The 18,865-nt window shown below is 44.1% G+C and overlaps 1 protein-coding gene across 1 annotated transcript in view; it reads right to left on the reverse strand.

The window, feature by feature from the left end:
- The window catches only part of itih6 (inter-alpha-trypsin inhibitor heavy chain family member 6), a 184,546-nt gene that overhangs the window by 22,010 nt on the left and 143,671 nt on the right, over positions 1-18,865 (reverse strand). Inside the window, exons 6-9 of the mRNA XM_057829443.1 lie at positions 7,993-8,162; positions 7,808-7,924; positions 5,866-6,037; positions 1,415-2,564 (exon numbers count right to left, since the gene is read on the reverse strand). Coding sequence (XP_057685426.1) covers positions 1,415-2,564; positions 5,866-6,037; positions 7,808-7,924; positions 7,993-8,162 — 1,609 coding nt within the window. The remainder of the gene's footprint in view (positions 1-1,414; positions 2,565-5,865; positions 6,038-7,807; positions 7,925-7,992; positions 8,163-18,865) is intronic.

An 18,865-nucleotide genomic window follows, 5' to 3' on the forward strand; every position in this document is an offset into this window, starting at 1 on the left:
ATAAAAATAAAAATGGGTTGAGGATAAACCTGAGAATGCTCAGTTTTCTCTCTGCTCCAAGTGAGCAATATTTCAACATTGCCTACACGGCCGAGAGTCGGGGCAAACTGCGCGTATGTGTGTGTGACATGCAGGGGCAGTGCGTGCATGCTATCGATCCATATAAACTTTGAATATAAGCCTAAACGGGGATTATTTATGTCTGTTATTTGTGTCCACCTTTTGAAAAGCAAAATATGATATCCCTGGAATAACGGATGACGTGTGTCATTTGTTTTGATGCTTCTGCGCATGTGGGTCTTCATGCTCAGCGCGTGTCGGACTCCGAATTAGTGCGCATGCGTAATACTTGAACGGTCTCAATGGACAAAGTCAGTCTGAACGAGCACGCCAAAAAAACGAATATGACAAAAAATCGGATTCGTGCATTAAGACCTGTAGTATGAACGTAGCCTAAGTGGGTCTGGCGTGCCACGAAAGATGCGCATGCTGAAAAGCACCTCATACCCACTGTGACAGATGGGGGTGGGTGAGTGATGCTATGGGGCTGTTTCGCTTCCAAAGGCCCTGGGAACCTTGTTAGGGTGCATGGCACCATGAATGCTTTGAAATACCGGGACATTTTAAATCAAAATCTGTTGCCCTCTGCCCGAAAGCTGAAGATGGGTCATCACTGGGTCTTTCGGCAAGACAATGACCCTAAACATATGGCCAAATCTACACAGAAATGCTTCACCAGACACAAAATCAAGCTCCTTCCATGGCCATCTCAGTCCCCAGACCTTGTTTTGTTGGCAAAAGGGGGTTGTACAAAGTATGAACACCAGGGGTGCTAATAATTGTGACACACATTATTTGATGTCAAATATTTGTTTCTTTATGTGGGATTTTTTCCCCACTGAATGAATGCACTTGTAATGAAGGTTGGATTTTTCTCTTTTTTTCCATTAAGGTCCCATATTATTTGAATAAAAAAATATATATATATTAGAAGCTAAAAAACACATCTTTTTCAGGGGTGCCAAGAATTACGGAGGGCACTGTAAGCCAAAAGCCAAGGCGAGCAGCTTTAGATGCCAGCACACCCGCTTGAAGGCACCGGGAGAGAGGCTTCTATGCACCACACCCGCATGCACCCATTACACACACCCTCCCCGAAACATTCACTGCTGATCCAGGTCACGGCACCAATTTAACCAGTCTGCATGGAGCCTCACCGCACGAGGCGATCCGTCCCCCTCGTCCAGATCATGACTCGCGCCCGCACGCACGTTGCGTCCAGCAGGACAGGCGAGCACGCTAACCACTTAAGCCAAAAGCCCAGGGTAGCTGCCAGCGCACCCTCTCCAAGGCATCGTGAGGGAGGTTTCTTTGCACCGTCAAAAATGACACGGAAATGAAAAACGGAATCTACCTGGCAGTGGGTTGGACGAGGGGTGGCACTCTGCTGACAGCTACTTTTGGCATCAAAGTGGGTGAAGTGGACATGTGGACTTTTCCTGGTGTGGTAAACTGGGCTGTCTTAGGAAAATGGAGAGAAGAGTTGTGGCGTTTTCCAGCAGGAGACAAAGAAACACTCCTGGTATCGTTCTGTGAAAGCTTTTTGCCAGAGAACAGCACTGGGCTCGGATGAGTGACGGCCAGGCTGGGGGTTGTTTTACTGGTTTTCATAGTAGGAGTAAGTACTGAAGGTTTTTGAAGTCGTTTAGGAGGATTGGGCTTGTTTGTTCTTGGGTTTGAGAGAGACTGGGGCGTCTTTCTAACCGGCATCCTGACCGTAGTTGCACTCGTCACCGTTGCGGTAGGCTTTGGAGTGACTTTTTCCGCATCGGGCTTCACTACTACCAGGGAAGTGACCGGAGTGACAAAGTTGTACTCCAAGGAGAGGTTGGTGGCCTTGTCTTCCAGGAGCTTTTGGGTAACGGCATCCGTGGTGTTGAGTTTGGCCAGGAGCAGCTCCTTAATGGTGAAAAACGCCCAAAGACGACGTACAAAGCCAGACAAGCATTCAGAAGGCCCCGAGCAGTCCGGCGAGGTCCGAGTGCCGTTGACTGGGATGTTGTTCTCTAGTTTGACTCGTTGCTTGGAATCGCTGGCAGAAAGGGACACTTTGAAGTCCTTCAACCCCGCTCGCAGCCTGCCGGCCACCACCAGCTCGGATCCTTGGAAGTAATTCGGGAAGAGAGAGCGGGTGATTTCGAACGCCTGGTGGTCCAGGTAGCGTAGCTGTACGTCGGCCAGCAAGGGGCTGGCCACTTCGTCGTAGAAGCCTTTGAGTTGCAAGGCGGCGTCGGCCTCCTCGTAAACCATCCTGGCCACGCCGCGGTTGTCCAGGGCCAGACGTCGGAGGAGGGGGAAGTCGGCGTCGTCCCCGAAGGCCAGGCCGAAGAGCGAGGCCGAGCCCAGCGCCTTTTTGGCGTTGCTCAGGATGGCACTGCCTGCAGTCACTCCCGCAGTGGCCTCGCCGTCGGTCAGGAAGACCAACAGAGGGACGCGGAGGGAGCCTGAGGACGGCGAGTTGATGAGCTGGGCGGCTGACAGCAGAGCCGCGTTGATGTTGGTCCCTGAGGGCAGTGAGAGAAAGAGCAAAATGTTGGGGAAGGTGGTTGTGAGAGCAGAGAAGAAAAAAGTCATGAACCAACACAATTTTTTTCTCCTGACTATGTGGCATCAGCAGTACTGGAACTAACGCCCTTACATTCATTACATTGCATTTCAAAATGACTTTTTACTGTAACTTCAAACGTACTAGTGACATTTTTTCATTTTATAACGGCCTTAAAGTTAATGTTTGAGTATGAGTCAGTCATTTAAGTCTGTCATTTTAAAGACATCTCTGCTGCTCTGTGTGTGTGTGTGAGAGAGACAGCGCTATCCGCGGGGTTCTCTGTTGACAGCTTTGTGCCCTCATATTAGCTGAGGAGTCCACATGGCTATTTTCACTCTAACTTGAACACAGCATGTCCCAGAAGAGGTTATTAATTGGCTAACATATTACAAAATGTCAGAGTAAGCCAATCAGAAACAGTCTGACGGAGTATGGCGGGTCTCACTGCCAGACAATTGCACCAGTCATTATGATTCGAGTCACAAGTAAGTCTTGAGTCTTACCTCTAGTGGGCAAGTCAAGTCATGAGGTTATGTCGAGTCATGAGGTTATGTCGAATCCAGTCATGAGGTTATTTAGTGTCGTGTCGAGCCATAACATTAAGTCGAGTCGTTTCACAAGGTTACGTCGAGTCGAGTCACGAGGTTATGTCGAGTCGAGTCATGAGGTTATGTCGTCGAGTGTATTCGAGTCGAGTCATAAGGTTGTGTCGAGTCAATTAGAGTCAAAGGTTATGTCGGGTCAAGCCATAATATTATGTCGAATCGAGTCGAGTCGGGTCACAAGGCTATGTCGAGTTGAGTCACAAGGTTATGGCGAGTCGAGTCATGAGGTTATGTCGTCGAGTGTATTCGAGTCGAGTCATAAGGTTGTGTCGAGTCGATTAGTCATAAGGTTATGTCGGGTCGAGTCGACCCACAACATTATGTCGAGTTGAGTCGAACCGAGTCACAAGGTTATGTCGAGTCAAGTTGAGTCACGGCGCTATGGCGAGTCGAGTCATGAGGTCATGTCGAGCCGAGTTGAGTCGCGAGGTTATGTCGAGTCGAGTCATGAGGTTAAGTCGTGTCAAGTCACGTCGAATCATAACATTAAGTCGAGTCGAGTCACAAGGTTATGTCGAGTCACGAGGTTATGTCGTCGAGTGTAGTCGAGTCGAGTCATAAGGTTATGTTGAGTCAAGTCGAGTTGAGCCACAACATTATGTCGAGTTGAGTCGAGTCGAGTTACAAGGTTATGTCGAGTCGAGTCACGAGGTTATGGTGAGTCGAGTCATGAGGTTATGTCGAGTTGAGTTGAGTCACGAGGTTATGTCGAGTCAAGTCATGAGGTTATGTCGAGTCGAGTCATGAGGTTATGTCGTGTGAAGTCGTGTCGAATCATAACATTAAGTCGAGTCAAGTCACGAGGTTATGTTGTCGAGTGTAGTCGAGTCATAAGGTTATGTCGAGTCAAGTCGAGCCACAACATTATGTCGAGTTGAGTCTAGCTGAGTTACGAGGTTATGTCGAGTCGAGTCACGAGGTTATGGCGAGTTGAGTCATGAGGTTATGTCGAGTTGAGTTGAGTCACGAGGTTATGTCGTGTCAAGTCATGAGGTTATGGCGAGTCGAGTCACGAGGTTATGTCGAGTCATGAGGTTATGTCAAGTCGAGTCATGAGGTTATGTCGTGTCAAGTTGTGTCGAATCATAACATTAAGTTGAGTCAAGTCACGAGGTTATGTTGTCGAGTGTAGTCGAGTCATAAGGTTATGTCGAGTCAAGTCGAGCCACAACATTATGTTGAGTTGAGTCTAGCTGAGTTACGAGGTTATGTTGAGTCGTGTCACGAGGTTATGGCGAGTTGAGTCATGAGGTTATGTCGAGTCGAGTTGAGTCACGAGGTTATGTCGTGTCAAGTCATGAGGTTATGTCGAGTCGAGTTGAGTCACGAGGTTATGTCGTGTCAAGTCATGAGGTTATGGCGAGTCGAGTCACGAGGTTATGCCGAGTCATGAGGTTATGTCGAGTCGAGTCATGAGGTTATGTCTTGTCAAGTCATGTCGAATCATGACATTAAGTCGAGTCGAGTCACAAGGTTATGTCGAGTCGAGTCATGAGGTTATGTCGAGTCGAGTCATGAGATTAGGTCGTGTCAAGTCACGTCGAATCATAACATTAAGTCGAGTCGAGTCACAAGGGTATGTCGAGTCACGAGGTTATGTTGTCGAGTGTAGTCGAGTCAAGTCGAGTTGAGGCAAAACATTATGTTGAGTTGAGTCGAGCCGAGTGACAAGGTTATGTCGAGTCGAGTCACGAGGTTATGGCGAGTCGAGTCGTGAGGTTATGTTGAGTCGAGTTGAGTCACGAGGTTATGTCGAATCAAGTCATGAGGTTATGGTGAGTCGAGTCACGAGGTTATGTTGAGTCATGAGGTTATGTCAAGTCGATTAATGGGGTTATGTTGTGTCAAGTCGTGTCAAATCATATCATTAAGTCGAGTCGAGTCACGAAGTTATGTCGAGTCACGAGGTTATGTCGTCGAGTGTAGTCGAGTCATAAGGTTATGTCGAGTCAAGTCGAGTCGAGCCACAACATTATGTCGAGTTAAGTCGAGCTGAGTTACAAGGTTATGTCAAGTCGAGTCACGAGATTATGGCGAGTCAAGTCATGAGGTTATGTTGAGTTGAGTCACAAGGTTATGTCGAGTCAAGTCATGAGGTTATGTCAAGTCGAGCCGAGTCACAAGGTTGTAAAGACGAGTCGTTTCAAGTCAGAAGGTTGTCGAGTCAAGTCTAGTCACAGCCAAGGCCTTCACCGTTGTTCCCCAGGTCACCCACAAAGCACACAGGTTTATCTTTGAGGGAAACCTTACTGTCAATTTAAGTCAATGTAAACAAAAACGCAGTATAGTCTGCAGGGAATAAACTAACATTAAGGTGTTCCAAGCGGATCACTGGTAGGTGGGAACCAATCAATGATCCAGGTTTTTCCAAGTCAGCTTGTTGAGTCTCGAGTCATTGTCTCATGAGTCGAGTCGAGTCTTGAATCTCGGACCCTCCTGGTTCAAGCAAGTCAAGTCCGAGTCTACGTTTTTTTGCTTCAAGTACGAGTAGAATTGCGAATCATTAAATTTGCAACTCCAGTCTGAGTACCTGTGACTCGAGTCCAATTGTCTGCTTACCAGTATGCCTACTCTAAACACAAGACACCCAAACACAGTTTATGAAGACATAATCTTTCAAATTTCAATCCAGAGAAAATGATTCAGACTCACATCCTTCAGCAATAATCCTCTTAACGAACTCTTTGGCGTCTCGAACGTTTTGCCGATTGGCTCGCACCGTGCGTCCTTTCCTCCAAATGTGAACCTTGTCTGAGAAAGTCACGATGTTAAAGTGGTCTCCTTCCCTCAGGTCCCCGAGGATGGTGCTCATTGCCTGCTTGGTCTGTTGACACAAATCTCAAGCTAAGTTCATTGCACAAATTTCCCCCCTGAATGCATAACATACAGAAAAACAACACATTTATTATTTGTTACATTGCTAATAATGGACCTATCGCTAAGCCACGCCCTCTTGGAAAATAACCCAAAGCTCTTTCAAATTCTCTCAGTGACAATGACTGAGAGAACGAACAATTTATGGATGACGGCAGAGTTCAAATTTCTGAATTTGCAGGGGCTCTACCAGTTTCACTAATGAGACATGGCAACCATAATCACGAAACTCCATTCAACCAATCAAACGTAACAATACAGTCACTTGACCACATACGAACTTGCAGTTGTAAGTCCTATTATCCAAATTTGGATTTATACTCAAAATGAAAGTGGAAAAACACACTACAGGCTGATCCAACTTAGATGTAATTTCCTTTAAACAAGTCAAAATGAAGCTTAGAAGTGTGTTTGGCCTCTGCATGCTACTTTGACCTCCCTGCAACACCTGGGCATACTCCTGATGAGGTGGCGGATATTCTCCTGAGGGATTTCCACCCAGATCTGGACCAGCACATCACTGAGTTCCTGGACAGTCTGAGGACCAACCTCTTGTCCTGTAGGAGATTCCAGGAGACAGGTATTTACGCCCAGAGAGCTGGACAGGGCCGTAGAAGATCCTTAAACCCTCGGCTGGATCGGTATCCGCTCCTTTGTTCAAGGAGAAATAGGATGAATACTGCCAGAGCCCTACAAAATGACCTCCAGCAGGCCACTGGTGTGAATGTTTCTGACCAAACGATCAGAAATGTGCTCAATGAGGATGGTCTGAGGGCCTGACATCCTGTAGAGAGCCCTGTGCTCACTGCCAATCACCGTAGAGCTTAAAAGGCATTTGTCAGAACTTGCAACTATACCACTGGCTCTGTGCTCTTCACCGATGAAAGCAGGTTCAACCTGAGCACATGCAACAGACGTGAAAGGGTCCGGAGATCTCATGGAGAACGTTATGCTGCCTGCAACATCATTCAGCATGACCGGTGTAGTGGTGGGTCGGTGATGGTCAGGGAAGGCATATACCTGGAAGGACACACAGACCTCTACAGGTTAGATGATGCCACCCTGTCCGCTATAGGTATCGGGATGAAATCCTTGGACTCATTGTGATAAGGTACGCTTGTGGGACCTGGGTTCCTCCTGGTCCACGACAATGCCCAACTTCATGTAGCTGTAGTATGCAACAGTTCCGGAAGGAAGAAGAAATGGATAACATTGACTGTCCCCCACGTTCGCCTGACCTAAGTCCAATACAACACCTCTGGGACATTATGTTTAGGTCCAACTGGCAGAGCCAGGTTGCTCCTCAGACTGTCCGGGAGCTCAGTGATGCTTTGGTCCAGATCTGGGAGCAGATTCCCTAGGACACCCTCCGTCAACTCATTAGCAGCATGCCCAGGTGTTGTAGGGATGTCATCCAGGCTTTTGGAGGCCACACACACACTACTGTGCCTCATTTTGACTTGTTTACATGAAATATGAATCAGCCTGTAGTGTGTTTTTCCACTTTCGTTTTGAGTATAACTCCAAATCCAGACTTTCATGGGTTGATACATTTGATTTTCATTAATAATTTTTGTCTGATTTTGTTGTCAGCACATTCAACTATGGAACGAACAAAGTATTTAATAGAAATATTTCATTAATTTATATTTACAATTTGTTATGTTAGTGTTCCCTTTATTTCTTTAGCAGTATATCGAAGTTTCATCTGTCACCGGACCTGTTTGATTTTGGTGCCGATCATGGATCCGCTGACGTCGATGACAAATATGACATCTTTGGGAACCACGGGGAGTCCTCTGGGTGCAAAGTAATGCACAAAGTAGCCGTCAAACACCTGAGAAGACAAACGTCATCCGTGCACAGCTCCGTTTGACGGCGTCGGGAATCAACGACGTCGCTCACCTGAATGTCGCCCATCAGGTCGGTCACGTTCACGTCGTACTGGATGACAAAGTCCGCGTTCAGACCTTTGGGGGAAATGTCCATCTGCTGCTGAAAAGTGGGACTGTAAGCAACCCGAGCGCAGCCGACGCTCTCCTCGAGATGAGTTGATGCGGGAGCTTCTGCATCACCTGTGTCAAATACTTCAACTGTTAAGATTGGGGATGAAAAATGACAACTGGGAGGAAACAAGGGCCAATCAGACACAGCCCCAATTCAAACTGAATTGCCTTCGATGGCAGGGAAACTCAACGCCGGCCTTCCCAGTTGAAATAGATTTGATCTCCATAACTGTCAATGGCAGTGAATAAGTTAAGGGCTACAAGCAACAAAATAATCCAGAGGTATGAGGATATTTCTAAAATATATATTCCTTTGTTTATTTACCGGATTTTTTTTAACTGTAAATCGCACTTTTTCCATAGTTTAGCTGTGCATGCGACTTATACAGTAGTACCTCAATCTACAAAATTAATTTGTGCCAGAGTGGCTTTGGTATCATGATTTTCTTATGTATAATGAATCACGTTTTGTATGTGAATTCATTCCAAACTCTACTGAAACACCGCATTAAATTTTCTGCAATGCATATGATGACCTGTCTTCATTTGTAATGCTTTGCTGCCCCCTAATGGTGCTAAAGTCTAACTACTTAGGTTCCAGCTCATTCTACAGATGTTATCACATGACTACTCGAGCTCAGAGCAAACAGAGTGCTAAAAGATCAGCGAACTTCCGCTTGCTATTCCATCGCTTGTAAATTCTATTCTTCTTTTGTTTGATCGGCAGGGTCGGCGGCGGGCCTACCTGGGGCCTGTGGGGTCTTGGGTGGTGCTTGTTGTCCCCTGCGGGGGGTTGGGGCTGGTTGTGCCCTGGTCTCTGCGGGAGGTTGGGGCTGGTTGTGCCCTAGTCTCTGGCACATTGTGTGGCATCCGTTCTGGAATGCGGGGTGGATGCCCTGGGGCGGTGGGGCGCTGCGGGTAGTCTGGGGTGGGGTGTGGTCGGGGCCCTGGTCCTTCTCTTGCCCTGCGGCCGGTGGTTTTGGTGGGTGGGGCCCCACCTGCGGGAGCCTACCCCTTAACTCATGCGCTCTTCACCTTGCACTGTAAATATCTTTCACCTCTGGCACCTCCACACTCATTCATGTCTTCAGGGAGAGTCGTAACGGGGCATACAGTTCTGGGCCTGCTCCCCCTTGATTTGAATGCATCATACACCGAGGATGTGGGGTGGCTCGGACCGGTTTGGTGGTTGCTGCCTCCCTGCTGCATACCCCGCCAATCCTGCACCTCTTATAATGCACCACACACATTATACTCCGCTGGGTCTTCGGCGAGGGGCGGTGGGATGTGCGGCGGGAAGAACTTCCACGTGGGTGTCCCACTACCCTCAGCCGGGCTCACCTATTTTAATGCATACACTGCACTACCCTCCCCACACCATCCCATCATGGTGCTGGGTAATGGCTGCCCGTCGGGGACCTGCCAGCCACAGTAACAGGGCGGTAGGTGGTGAAGGAATCTGACCTTTTAGCCAGATTGCCGGAATCACGCCAACCGAACCACCGAACCTGCGCAATTCCAACGACCCAGGCGGGCGCAACCCGCGCGTTCACCTTAGTTTTAATCCCTTGTACTGACTCCATTTTAAAAGATAGAAAAAGGCTTTGAAACACAAGTTGACAATTGCAGCAATCATACAGCACAGAGAGACCCAGGCGAGGAGGCAAACTGGGTCCAGGGTCACCGTATCACAAGTCAACAAAAGATTTACGAGAAAAATGACACTGATTAGTTAAAGAAAAATGACAGCGATTAGTTAAACATGAAGTCTTTTAAAGGGTATGAAAACGCAAAGGGGGTGTGAGACATCAATAGAACCGCTATGTGCCAAAATAACAAATATTGATAAAGTTAACAAAAAAATCAATCACATTAATGAGCAATTATCGAAAATAGATCGAAAATGACGAACATTTCCGAAAGTGTTCTGGAAACAGCCGAATGGGGCGGAGACGTCATAACAAGGAAACAAAAGGTCGAGGCGGGTGCCATCGTTGTTTATCGACGAGAGAGTTGCGTTCGTGTTTTATCAAAAAATCGCTTAAATGGTTCAAACCTGTCATGCTATGTGGTTTAAAAATAGCCATTTGTCGCAATGTAGTACCCATGAGTTCCCGAACGCCAGAAAAAGAGCTGGACTACGCAGACAATGAGTCAAGTTCGTCATTGCTAAGAGGGCTAATTTTGCAGACCCAGCCTCCGGCACGGTTTCGTTTGGGGCACATTTTAAACCTAAAAGCTATACGAACTATGGGCAAATGAAGTCAGGTTTTGCTAAGACATTGCTGCTGAAAGCAGATGTGGTGCCCGGTGAAAGAGGACGATGACTGGCTCTGATGAGACCACCTCACCACCCCAGGCAAAGCAAAGGAGGGAAATGGCCAGAGTGAGTGCTCTTTTATAATAAAAAACATATCACGCATTGGATATAGGACTGGACACATGTATAAATTAGCGCTCGTAAAATATATAGAACAAATCCTCTAATCCCTTTCATATTTGTGTCGGTTGGCAGAGCGAAACCGATGATAGCATATTAAATGACAACTAGAAACTGCAATTTCGGGAGAAATTACACACCTTGGTCTTTCCTCTGTGGAGATACAGATCTTAGCCCCACTCAGGTCTATCAATAGAATGGATCATAATGCCAGTCATTGGCAAAAAACAAAGTAAAAGCCGTTAGAAATGAATGGGAGAATTGGACGTCCATGGACGTCAATGGCGGCACCTTTCATAATTGTTAATGGAATCGGGGAAGGTTGGGGGACACGTCCTAATGATATCTAGTCATTTTCTGTTGATTTGGGAAAAAAAAAAAAAATTCCCATTGAAAATGAATGGGAAAAATTTTGGACGTCCATGGACGTCAATGGTATCAACTTACATAAGCGTCAATGGAATCCAAGTACATTGGCATCAATAGAATGAAAAAACATGAAGAAATGCCATTGGAAATTAATGGGAAGTTTGGACGTCCGTGGACGTCAATGGCATCACCCTCCATAAGCAGCAATGCAATCGGGGACATTTGGGGGACACGTCCTAATGATATCTACTCATTTTCTGTTGATTTGGGGAAAAAAAAAAAATTTCCATTGAAAATGAATGGGAAAAATTTTAGACGTCCATGGACGTCAATGGTATCAACTGACATAAGCGTCAATGGAATCCAAGTACATTGGCATCAATAAAATGAACAAACATGAAGAAATGCCATTGGAAATGAATGGGAAGTTTGGACGTCCATGAACGTCAATGGCATCACCCTCCATAAGCGGCAATGCAATCGGGGACATTTGGGGGACACGTCCTAATGATATCTAGTCATTTTCTGTTGATTTGGGAAAAAAAAAAAAAATCCCATTGAAAATGAATGGGAAAAATTTTGGACGTCCATGGACGTCAATGGTATCAACTTACATAAGCGTCAATGGAATCCAAGTACATTGGCATCAATAGAATGAACAAACATGAAGAAATGCCATTGGAAATGAATGGGAAGTTTGAACGTCCCAGGACGTCAATGGCATCACCCTCCATAAGCAGCAATGCAATTGGGGAAATTTGGGGGACACGTCCTATTGATATCTAGTCATTTTCTGTTGATTTGGGGAAAAAAAAAAATTTCCCATTGAAAATGAATGGGTAAAATTTTGGACGTCCATGGACGTCAATGGCAGCACCCCCCATAAGCGTCAATGGAGTTGGGGACGTTTGGGGTATACGTCCTATTGATATCTGGTCATTTTCTGTTGATTTGGAGTAATGTAGTTTTTTCCCCATTGAAAATGAATGGGAAAAATTTTGGACGTCCATGGACGTCAATGGCAGCACCCCCTATAAGCGTCAATGGAGTTGGGGACGTTTGGGGGACACGTCCTATTGATATCTGGTCATTTTCTGTTGATTTGGGGAAATGTAGTTTTTTCCCCATTGAAAATGAATGGGAAAAATTTTGGACGTCCATGGCCGTCAATGGCATCGACATCCATATAGTCAATTGAATCCAAGAACATTGGCATCAATAGATTCGACATGCATGGCCGTCAATGGCAATGCAATGTAAAGTCCATTGGAAATCCTATTGAAAGTGAATGAGAACTTTTCCCATTAGAAATGAATGGGATAGTTTTTGGCAAATATCCGGGGAACCGTAAATTTTTGCCAAATTCTGTATACAACTTTTATGCCCCTCACCGTCCCGGAATTTTTGATACCCAAATTATGTGATTTGGTCAAAAATTGTAGGACTAGATACATTTTGAAACTTTTTTTTTTTTCCGGAAAATTGCCGTTTACGGGCGAACGGAAAATTTTTCGGGGGATTTTGAAAAAGTCCCCGCGTCGCGCGAAAAATCCGGTCGTGTCAATACTTGAATGGTGCCGATCGGTGGTACGGTTCGGGCTGCGCGGCGCGTCGAAAAAACGCGGAGAATAAGATGATGATATAATAATAATAATAACTAGAAACTGCAATTTCGGGAGAAATTACACACCTTGGTCTTTCCTCTGTGGAGATACAGATCTTAGCCCCACTCAGGTCTATCAATAGAATGGATGATAATGCCAGTCATTGGCACAAAACAAAAAGCCATTAGAAATGAACTGGAGAATTGGACGTCCATGGACGTCAATGGCGGCACCCTTCATAATTGTTAATGCAATCGGAGACATTTGGGGGACACGTCCTATTGATATCTAGTCATTTTCTGTTGATTTGTGGAAAAAAAAAAAATTCCCATTGAAAATGAATGGGAAAAATTTTGGACGTCCATGGACGTCAATGGTATCAACTTACATAAGCGTCAATGGAATCCAAGTACATTGGCATCAATAGAATGAACAAACATGAAGAAATGCCATTGGAAATTAATGGGAAGTTTGGACGTCCATGGACGTCAATGGCATCACCCTCCATAAGCGGCAATGCAATCGGGGACATTTGGGGGACATGTCCTATTGATATCTAGTCATTTTCTGTTGATTTGGGGAAAAAAAAAAAATTCCCATTGAAAATGAATGGGAAAAATTTTGGACGTCCATGGACGTCAATGGTATCAACTTACATAAGCGTCAATGGAATCCAAGTACATTGGCATCAATAGAATGAACAAACATGAAGAAATGCCATTGGAAATGAATGGGAAGTTTGGACGTCCGTGGACGTCAATGGCATCACCCTCCATAAGCAGCAATGCAATCGGGCACATTTGGGGGAAACGTCCTATTGATATCTAGTCATTTTCTGTTGATTTGGGGAAAAAAAAAAATTTCCCATTGAAAATGAATGGGTAAAATTTTGGACGTCCATGGACGTCAATGGCAGCACCCCCCATAAGCGTCAATGGAGTTGGGGACGTTTGGGGTATACGTCCTATTGATATCTGGTCATTTTCTGTTGATTTGGAGAAATGTAGTTTTTTCCCCATTGAAAATGAATGGGAAAAATTTTGGACGTCCATGTAAGTCAATGGCGGCACTCTTCATAAGCGTCAATGGAATTGGGGAAGTTTGGGGGACACGTCCTATTGATATCTGGTCATTTTCTGTTGATTTGGGGTAATTTTGTTTTTTCCCCATTGAAAATGAATGGGAAAAATTTTGGACGTCCATGGCAGTCAATGGCATCGACATCCATATAATCAATTGAATCCAAGTACATTGGCATCAGTAGATTTGACATGCATGGCCGTCAATGGCATCAATGCAATGTAAATTCCATTGGAAATCCCATTGGAAGTGAATGGGACTTTTCCCATTCGAAATGAATGGGATAGTTTTTGGCAAATTTCCGAGGAAGCGTAATTTTTTTCCAAATTCTGTATACAACTTTTATGCCCCTCACCGTCCCGGAATTTTTGATGCCCAAATTATGTGATTTGGTCAAAAATTGTAGGACTAGATACATTTTGAAACTTTTTTTTTTTTCACGGAAAATTGCCGTTTACGGACGAATGGAAAAATTTTCGGGGCCATTTGTAAAGTTTCCTGTGTCACGCGAAAATTCCGGTCGTGCCGATACTTGAACGGTGCCGATCGGTCTAACGGTTCGGGCTGTGAAGCGCGCGTTTTTTTTCCATTCAAAATGAATAGGAAAGTTTTTGGCAAATTTCCGGGGAACCGTAAATTTTTGCCAAATTCTGTATACAACTTTTATGCCCCTCACCGTCCCGGAATTTTTGATACCCAAATTATGTGATTTGGTCAAAAATTGTAGGACTAGATACATTTTGAAAAAAAAAAAAAAATCTGGAAAATTGCCGTTTGCGGGAAAACGGAAAATTTTTCGGGGCCCTTTTTAAAAAAGCCATCGTCGCGCAAAAATTCCGGACGTTTCGATATCCGAACGGTGCCGATCGGTGCAGCGGTTCGGGCTGTGCGGCGCGCCGAAAAAACGCGGAGAATAAGATGAATAATAATAATAACTAGAAACTGCAATTTCGGGAGAAATTACACACCTTGGTCTTTCCTCTGTGGAGATACAAATCTTAGCCCCACTCAGGTCTATCAATAGAATGGACCATAATGCCAGTCAATGGCACTAAACAAAGTAAAAGTCATTAGAAAAGATTGGGAGAATATGACGTCCATGTCCGTCAATGGCAGCACCCTCCATAAGCGTCAATGTAATTGGGGAAGTTTGGGGGACACGTCCTATTGATATCTAGTCATTTTCTGTTGATTTGGGGAAGAAAAAAAAAATTCCCATTGAAAATGAATGGGAAAAATTTTGGACGTCCATGGACGTCAATGGTATCAACCTACATAAGCGTCAATGGAATCCAAGTACATTGGCATCAATAGAATGAACAAACATGAAGAAATGCCATTGGAAATGAATGGGAAGTTTGGATGTCCGTGGACGTCAATGGCATCACCCTCCATAAGCGGCAATGCAATTGGGGACATTTGGGGGACACGTCCTAATGATATCTAGTCATTTTCTGTTGATTTGGGGAAAAAAAAAAATTCCCATTGAAAATGAATGGGAAAAATTTTGGACGTCCAGGGACGTCAGTGGTATCAACTTACATAAGCGTCAATGGAATCCAAGTACATTGCCATCAATAGAATGAACAAACATGAAGAAATGCCAATGGAAATGAATGGGAAGTTTGGACGTCCATGAACGTCAATGGCATTACCCTCCATAAGCGTAAATGGAATTGGGGAAGTTTGGGGGACACGTCCTATTGACATCTAGTCATTTTCTTTTGATTTTGGGAAAAAAAAAAAATTCCTATTGAAAATGAATGGGAAAAATTTTGGACGTCCATGGCCGTCAATGGCAGCACCCCCCATAAGCAGCAATGCAATCGGGGACATTTGGGGGACACGTCCTATTGATATCTAGTCATTTTCTGTTGATTTGGGGAAAAAAAAAAAAATCCCATTGAAAATGAATGGGAAAATTTTTGGACGTCCATGGCCGTCAATGGCAGCACCCCCCATAAGCGTCAATGGAGTTGGGGACGTTTGGGGTATACGTCCTATTGATATCTGGTCATTTTCTGTTGATTTGGAGAAATTTAGTTTTTTCCCCATTGAAAATGAATGGGAAAAATTTTGGACGTCCATGGCCGTCAATGGCAGCACCCCCCATAAGCGTCAATGGAGTTGGGGACGTTTGGGGTATACGTCCTATTGATATCTGGTCATTTTCTGTTGATTTGGAGAAATTTAGTTTTTTCCCCATTGAAAATGAATGGGAAAAATTTTGGACGTCCATGGACGTCAATGGCAGCACCCCCCATAAGCGTCAATAGAGTTGGGGACGTTTGGGGTATACATCCTATTGATATCTCGTCATTTTCTGTTGATTTGGAGAAATTTAGTTTTTTCCCCATTGAAAATGAATGGGAAAAATTTTGGACGTCCATGGAAGTCAATGGCGGCACCCTTCATAAGCGTCAATGGAATTGGGGAAGTTTGGGGGACACATCCTATTGATATCTGGTCATTTTCTGTTGATTTGGGGAAATTTTGTTTTTTCCCCATTGAAAATGAATGGGAAAAATTTTGGACGTCCGTGGCCGTCAATGGCATCGACATCCATATAGTCAATAGAATCCAAGTACATTGGCATCAGTAGATTTGACATGCATGGCCGTCAATGGCATCAATGCAATGTAAATTCCATTGGAAATCCCATTGGAAGTGAATGGGAACTTTTCCCATTCGAAATGAATGGGATAGTTTTTGGCAAATTTCCGAGGAAGCGTAAATTTTTTCCAAATTCTGTATACAACTTTTATGCCCCTCACCGTCCCGGAATTTTTGATGCCCAAATTATGTGATTTGGTCAAAAATTGTAGGACTAGATACATTTTGAAACTTTTTTTTTTTTCACGGAAAATTGCCGTTTACGGACGAACGGAAAAATTTTCGGGGCCATTTGTAAAGTTTCCTGTGTCACGCGAAAATTCCGGTCGTGCCGATACTTGAACGGTGCCGATCGGTCTAACGGTTCGGGCTGTGAAGCGCGTGTTTTTTTTCCATTCAAAATGAATAGGAAAGTTTTTGGCAAATTTCCAGGGAACCGTAAATTTTTGCCAAATTCTGTATACAACTTTTATGACCCTCAATGTCCCGGAATTTTTGATGCCCAAATTATGTGATTTGGTCAAAAATTGTAGGACTAGATACATTTTGAAACTTTTTTTTTTTTCCGGAAAATTGCCGTTTACGGGCGAACGGAAAATTTTTCGGGGACGTTTGAAAAATTGCCCGCGTCGCACGAAAATTCCGGTCGTGCCGATACTTGAACGGTGCTGATCGGTGCTACGGGTCGGGCTGTGCGGCGCGCCGAAAAAACGCGGAGAATAAGATGAATTATAATAATAATAACTAGAAACTGCAATTTCGGGAGAAATTACACCTTGGTCTTTCCTCTGTGGAGATACAAATCTTAGCCCCACTCAGGTCTATCAATAGAATGGACCATAATGCCAGTCAATGGCACTAAACAAAGTAAAAGCTATTAGAAAAGATTGGGAGAGTTGGACGTCCATGGCCGTCAATGGCAGCACCCTCCATAAGCATCATTGTAATTGGGGACATTTGGGGTACACGTCCTATTGATATCTGGTCATTTTTTGTTGATTTGGGCAAAAAAAAAAAATTCCCATTGAAAATGAATGGGAAAAATTTTGGACGTCCATGGACGTCAATGGTATCAACTTAAATAAGCGTCAATGGATACCAAGTACATTGGCATCAATAGAATGAACAAACATGAAGAAATGCCATTAGAAATTAATGGGAAGTTTGGACGTCCATAGACGTCAATGGCATCACCCTCCATAAGCAGCAATACAATCGGGGACATTTGGGGTACACGTCCTATTGATATATGGTCATTTTTTGTTGATTTGGGCAAAAAAAAAAAATTCCCATTGAAAATGAATGGGAAAAATTTTGGACGTCCATGGACATCAATGGTATCAACTTACATAAGCGTCAATGGATACCAAGTACATTGGCATCAATAGAATGAACAAACATGAAGAAATGCCATTAGAAATGATTGGGAGAGTTGGACGTCCATGGCCGTCAATGGCAGCACCCTCCATAAGCATCATTGTAATTGGGGACATTTGGGGTACACGTCCTATTGATATCTGGTCATTTTTTGTTGATTTGGGCAAAAAAAAAAAATTCCCATTGAAAATGAATGGGAAAAATTTTGGACGTCCATGGACGTCAATGGTATCAACTTACATAAGCGTCAATGGATACCAAGTACATTGGCATCAATAGAATGAACAAACATGAAGAAATGCCATTAGAAATTAATGGGAAGTTTGGACGTCCATGGACGTCAATGGCATCACCCTCCATAAGCAGCAATACAATCGGGGACATTTGGGGGACACGTCCTATTGATATCTGGTCATTTTTTGTTGATTTGGGGAAAAAAAAAAAATTCCCATTGAAAATGAATGGGAAAAATTTTGGACGTCCATGGACGTCAATTGTATCAACTTACATAAGCGTCAATGGATACCAAGTACATTGGCATCAATAGAATGAACAAACATGAAGAAATGCCATTAGAAATTAATGGGAAGTTTGGACGTCCATAGACGTCAATGGCATCACCCTCCATAAGCAGCAATACAATCGGGGACATTTGGGGTACACGTCCTATTGATATATGGTCATTTTTTGTTGATTTGGGAAAAAAAAAAAAAATTCCCATTGAAAATGAATGGGAAAAATTTTGGACGTCCATGGACGTCAATGGTATCAACTTACATAAGCGTCATTGAATACCAAGTACATTGGCATTAATAGAATGAACAAACATGAAGAAATGCCATTAGAAATTAATGGGAAGTTTGGACGTCCATGGCCGTCAATGGCATCACCCTCCATAAGCAGCAATACAATCGGGGACATTTGGGGTACACGTCCTATTGATATCTGGTCATTTTTTGTTGATTTGGGGAAAAAAAAAAATTCCCATTGAAAATGAATGGGAAAAATTTTGGACGTCCATGGACGTCAATGGTATCAACTTACATAAGCGTCAATGGATACCAAGTACATTGGCATCAATAGAATGAACAAACATGAAGAAATGCCATTAGAAATTAATGGGAAGTTTGGACGTCCATGGACGTCAATGGCATCACCCTCCATAAGCGGCAATACAATCGGGGACATTTGGGGGACACGTCCTATTGATATTTAGTCATTTTCTTTTGATTTGGGAGAAGAAGAAAAAATTTCCCATTGAAAATGAATGGGAAAAATTTTGGACGTCC

Source organism: Corythoichthys intestinalis, chromosome 2 (genome assembly GCF_030265065.1).
Source record: "Corythoichthys intestinalis isolate RoL2023-P3 chromosome 2, ASM3026506v1, whole genome shotgun sequence".
Lineage (NCBI taxonomy): Eukaryota > Metazoa > Chordata > Actinopteri > Syngnathiformes > Syngnathidae > Corythoichthys > Corythoichthys intestinalis.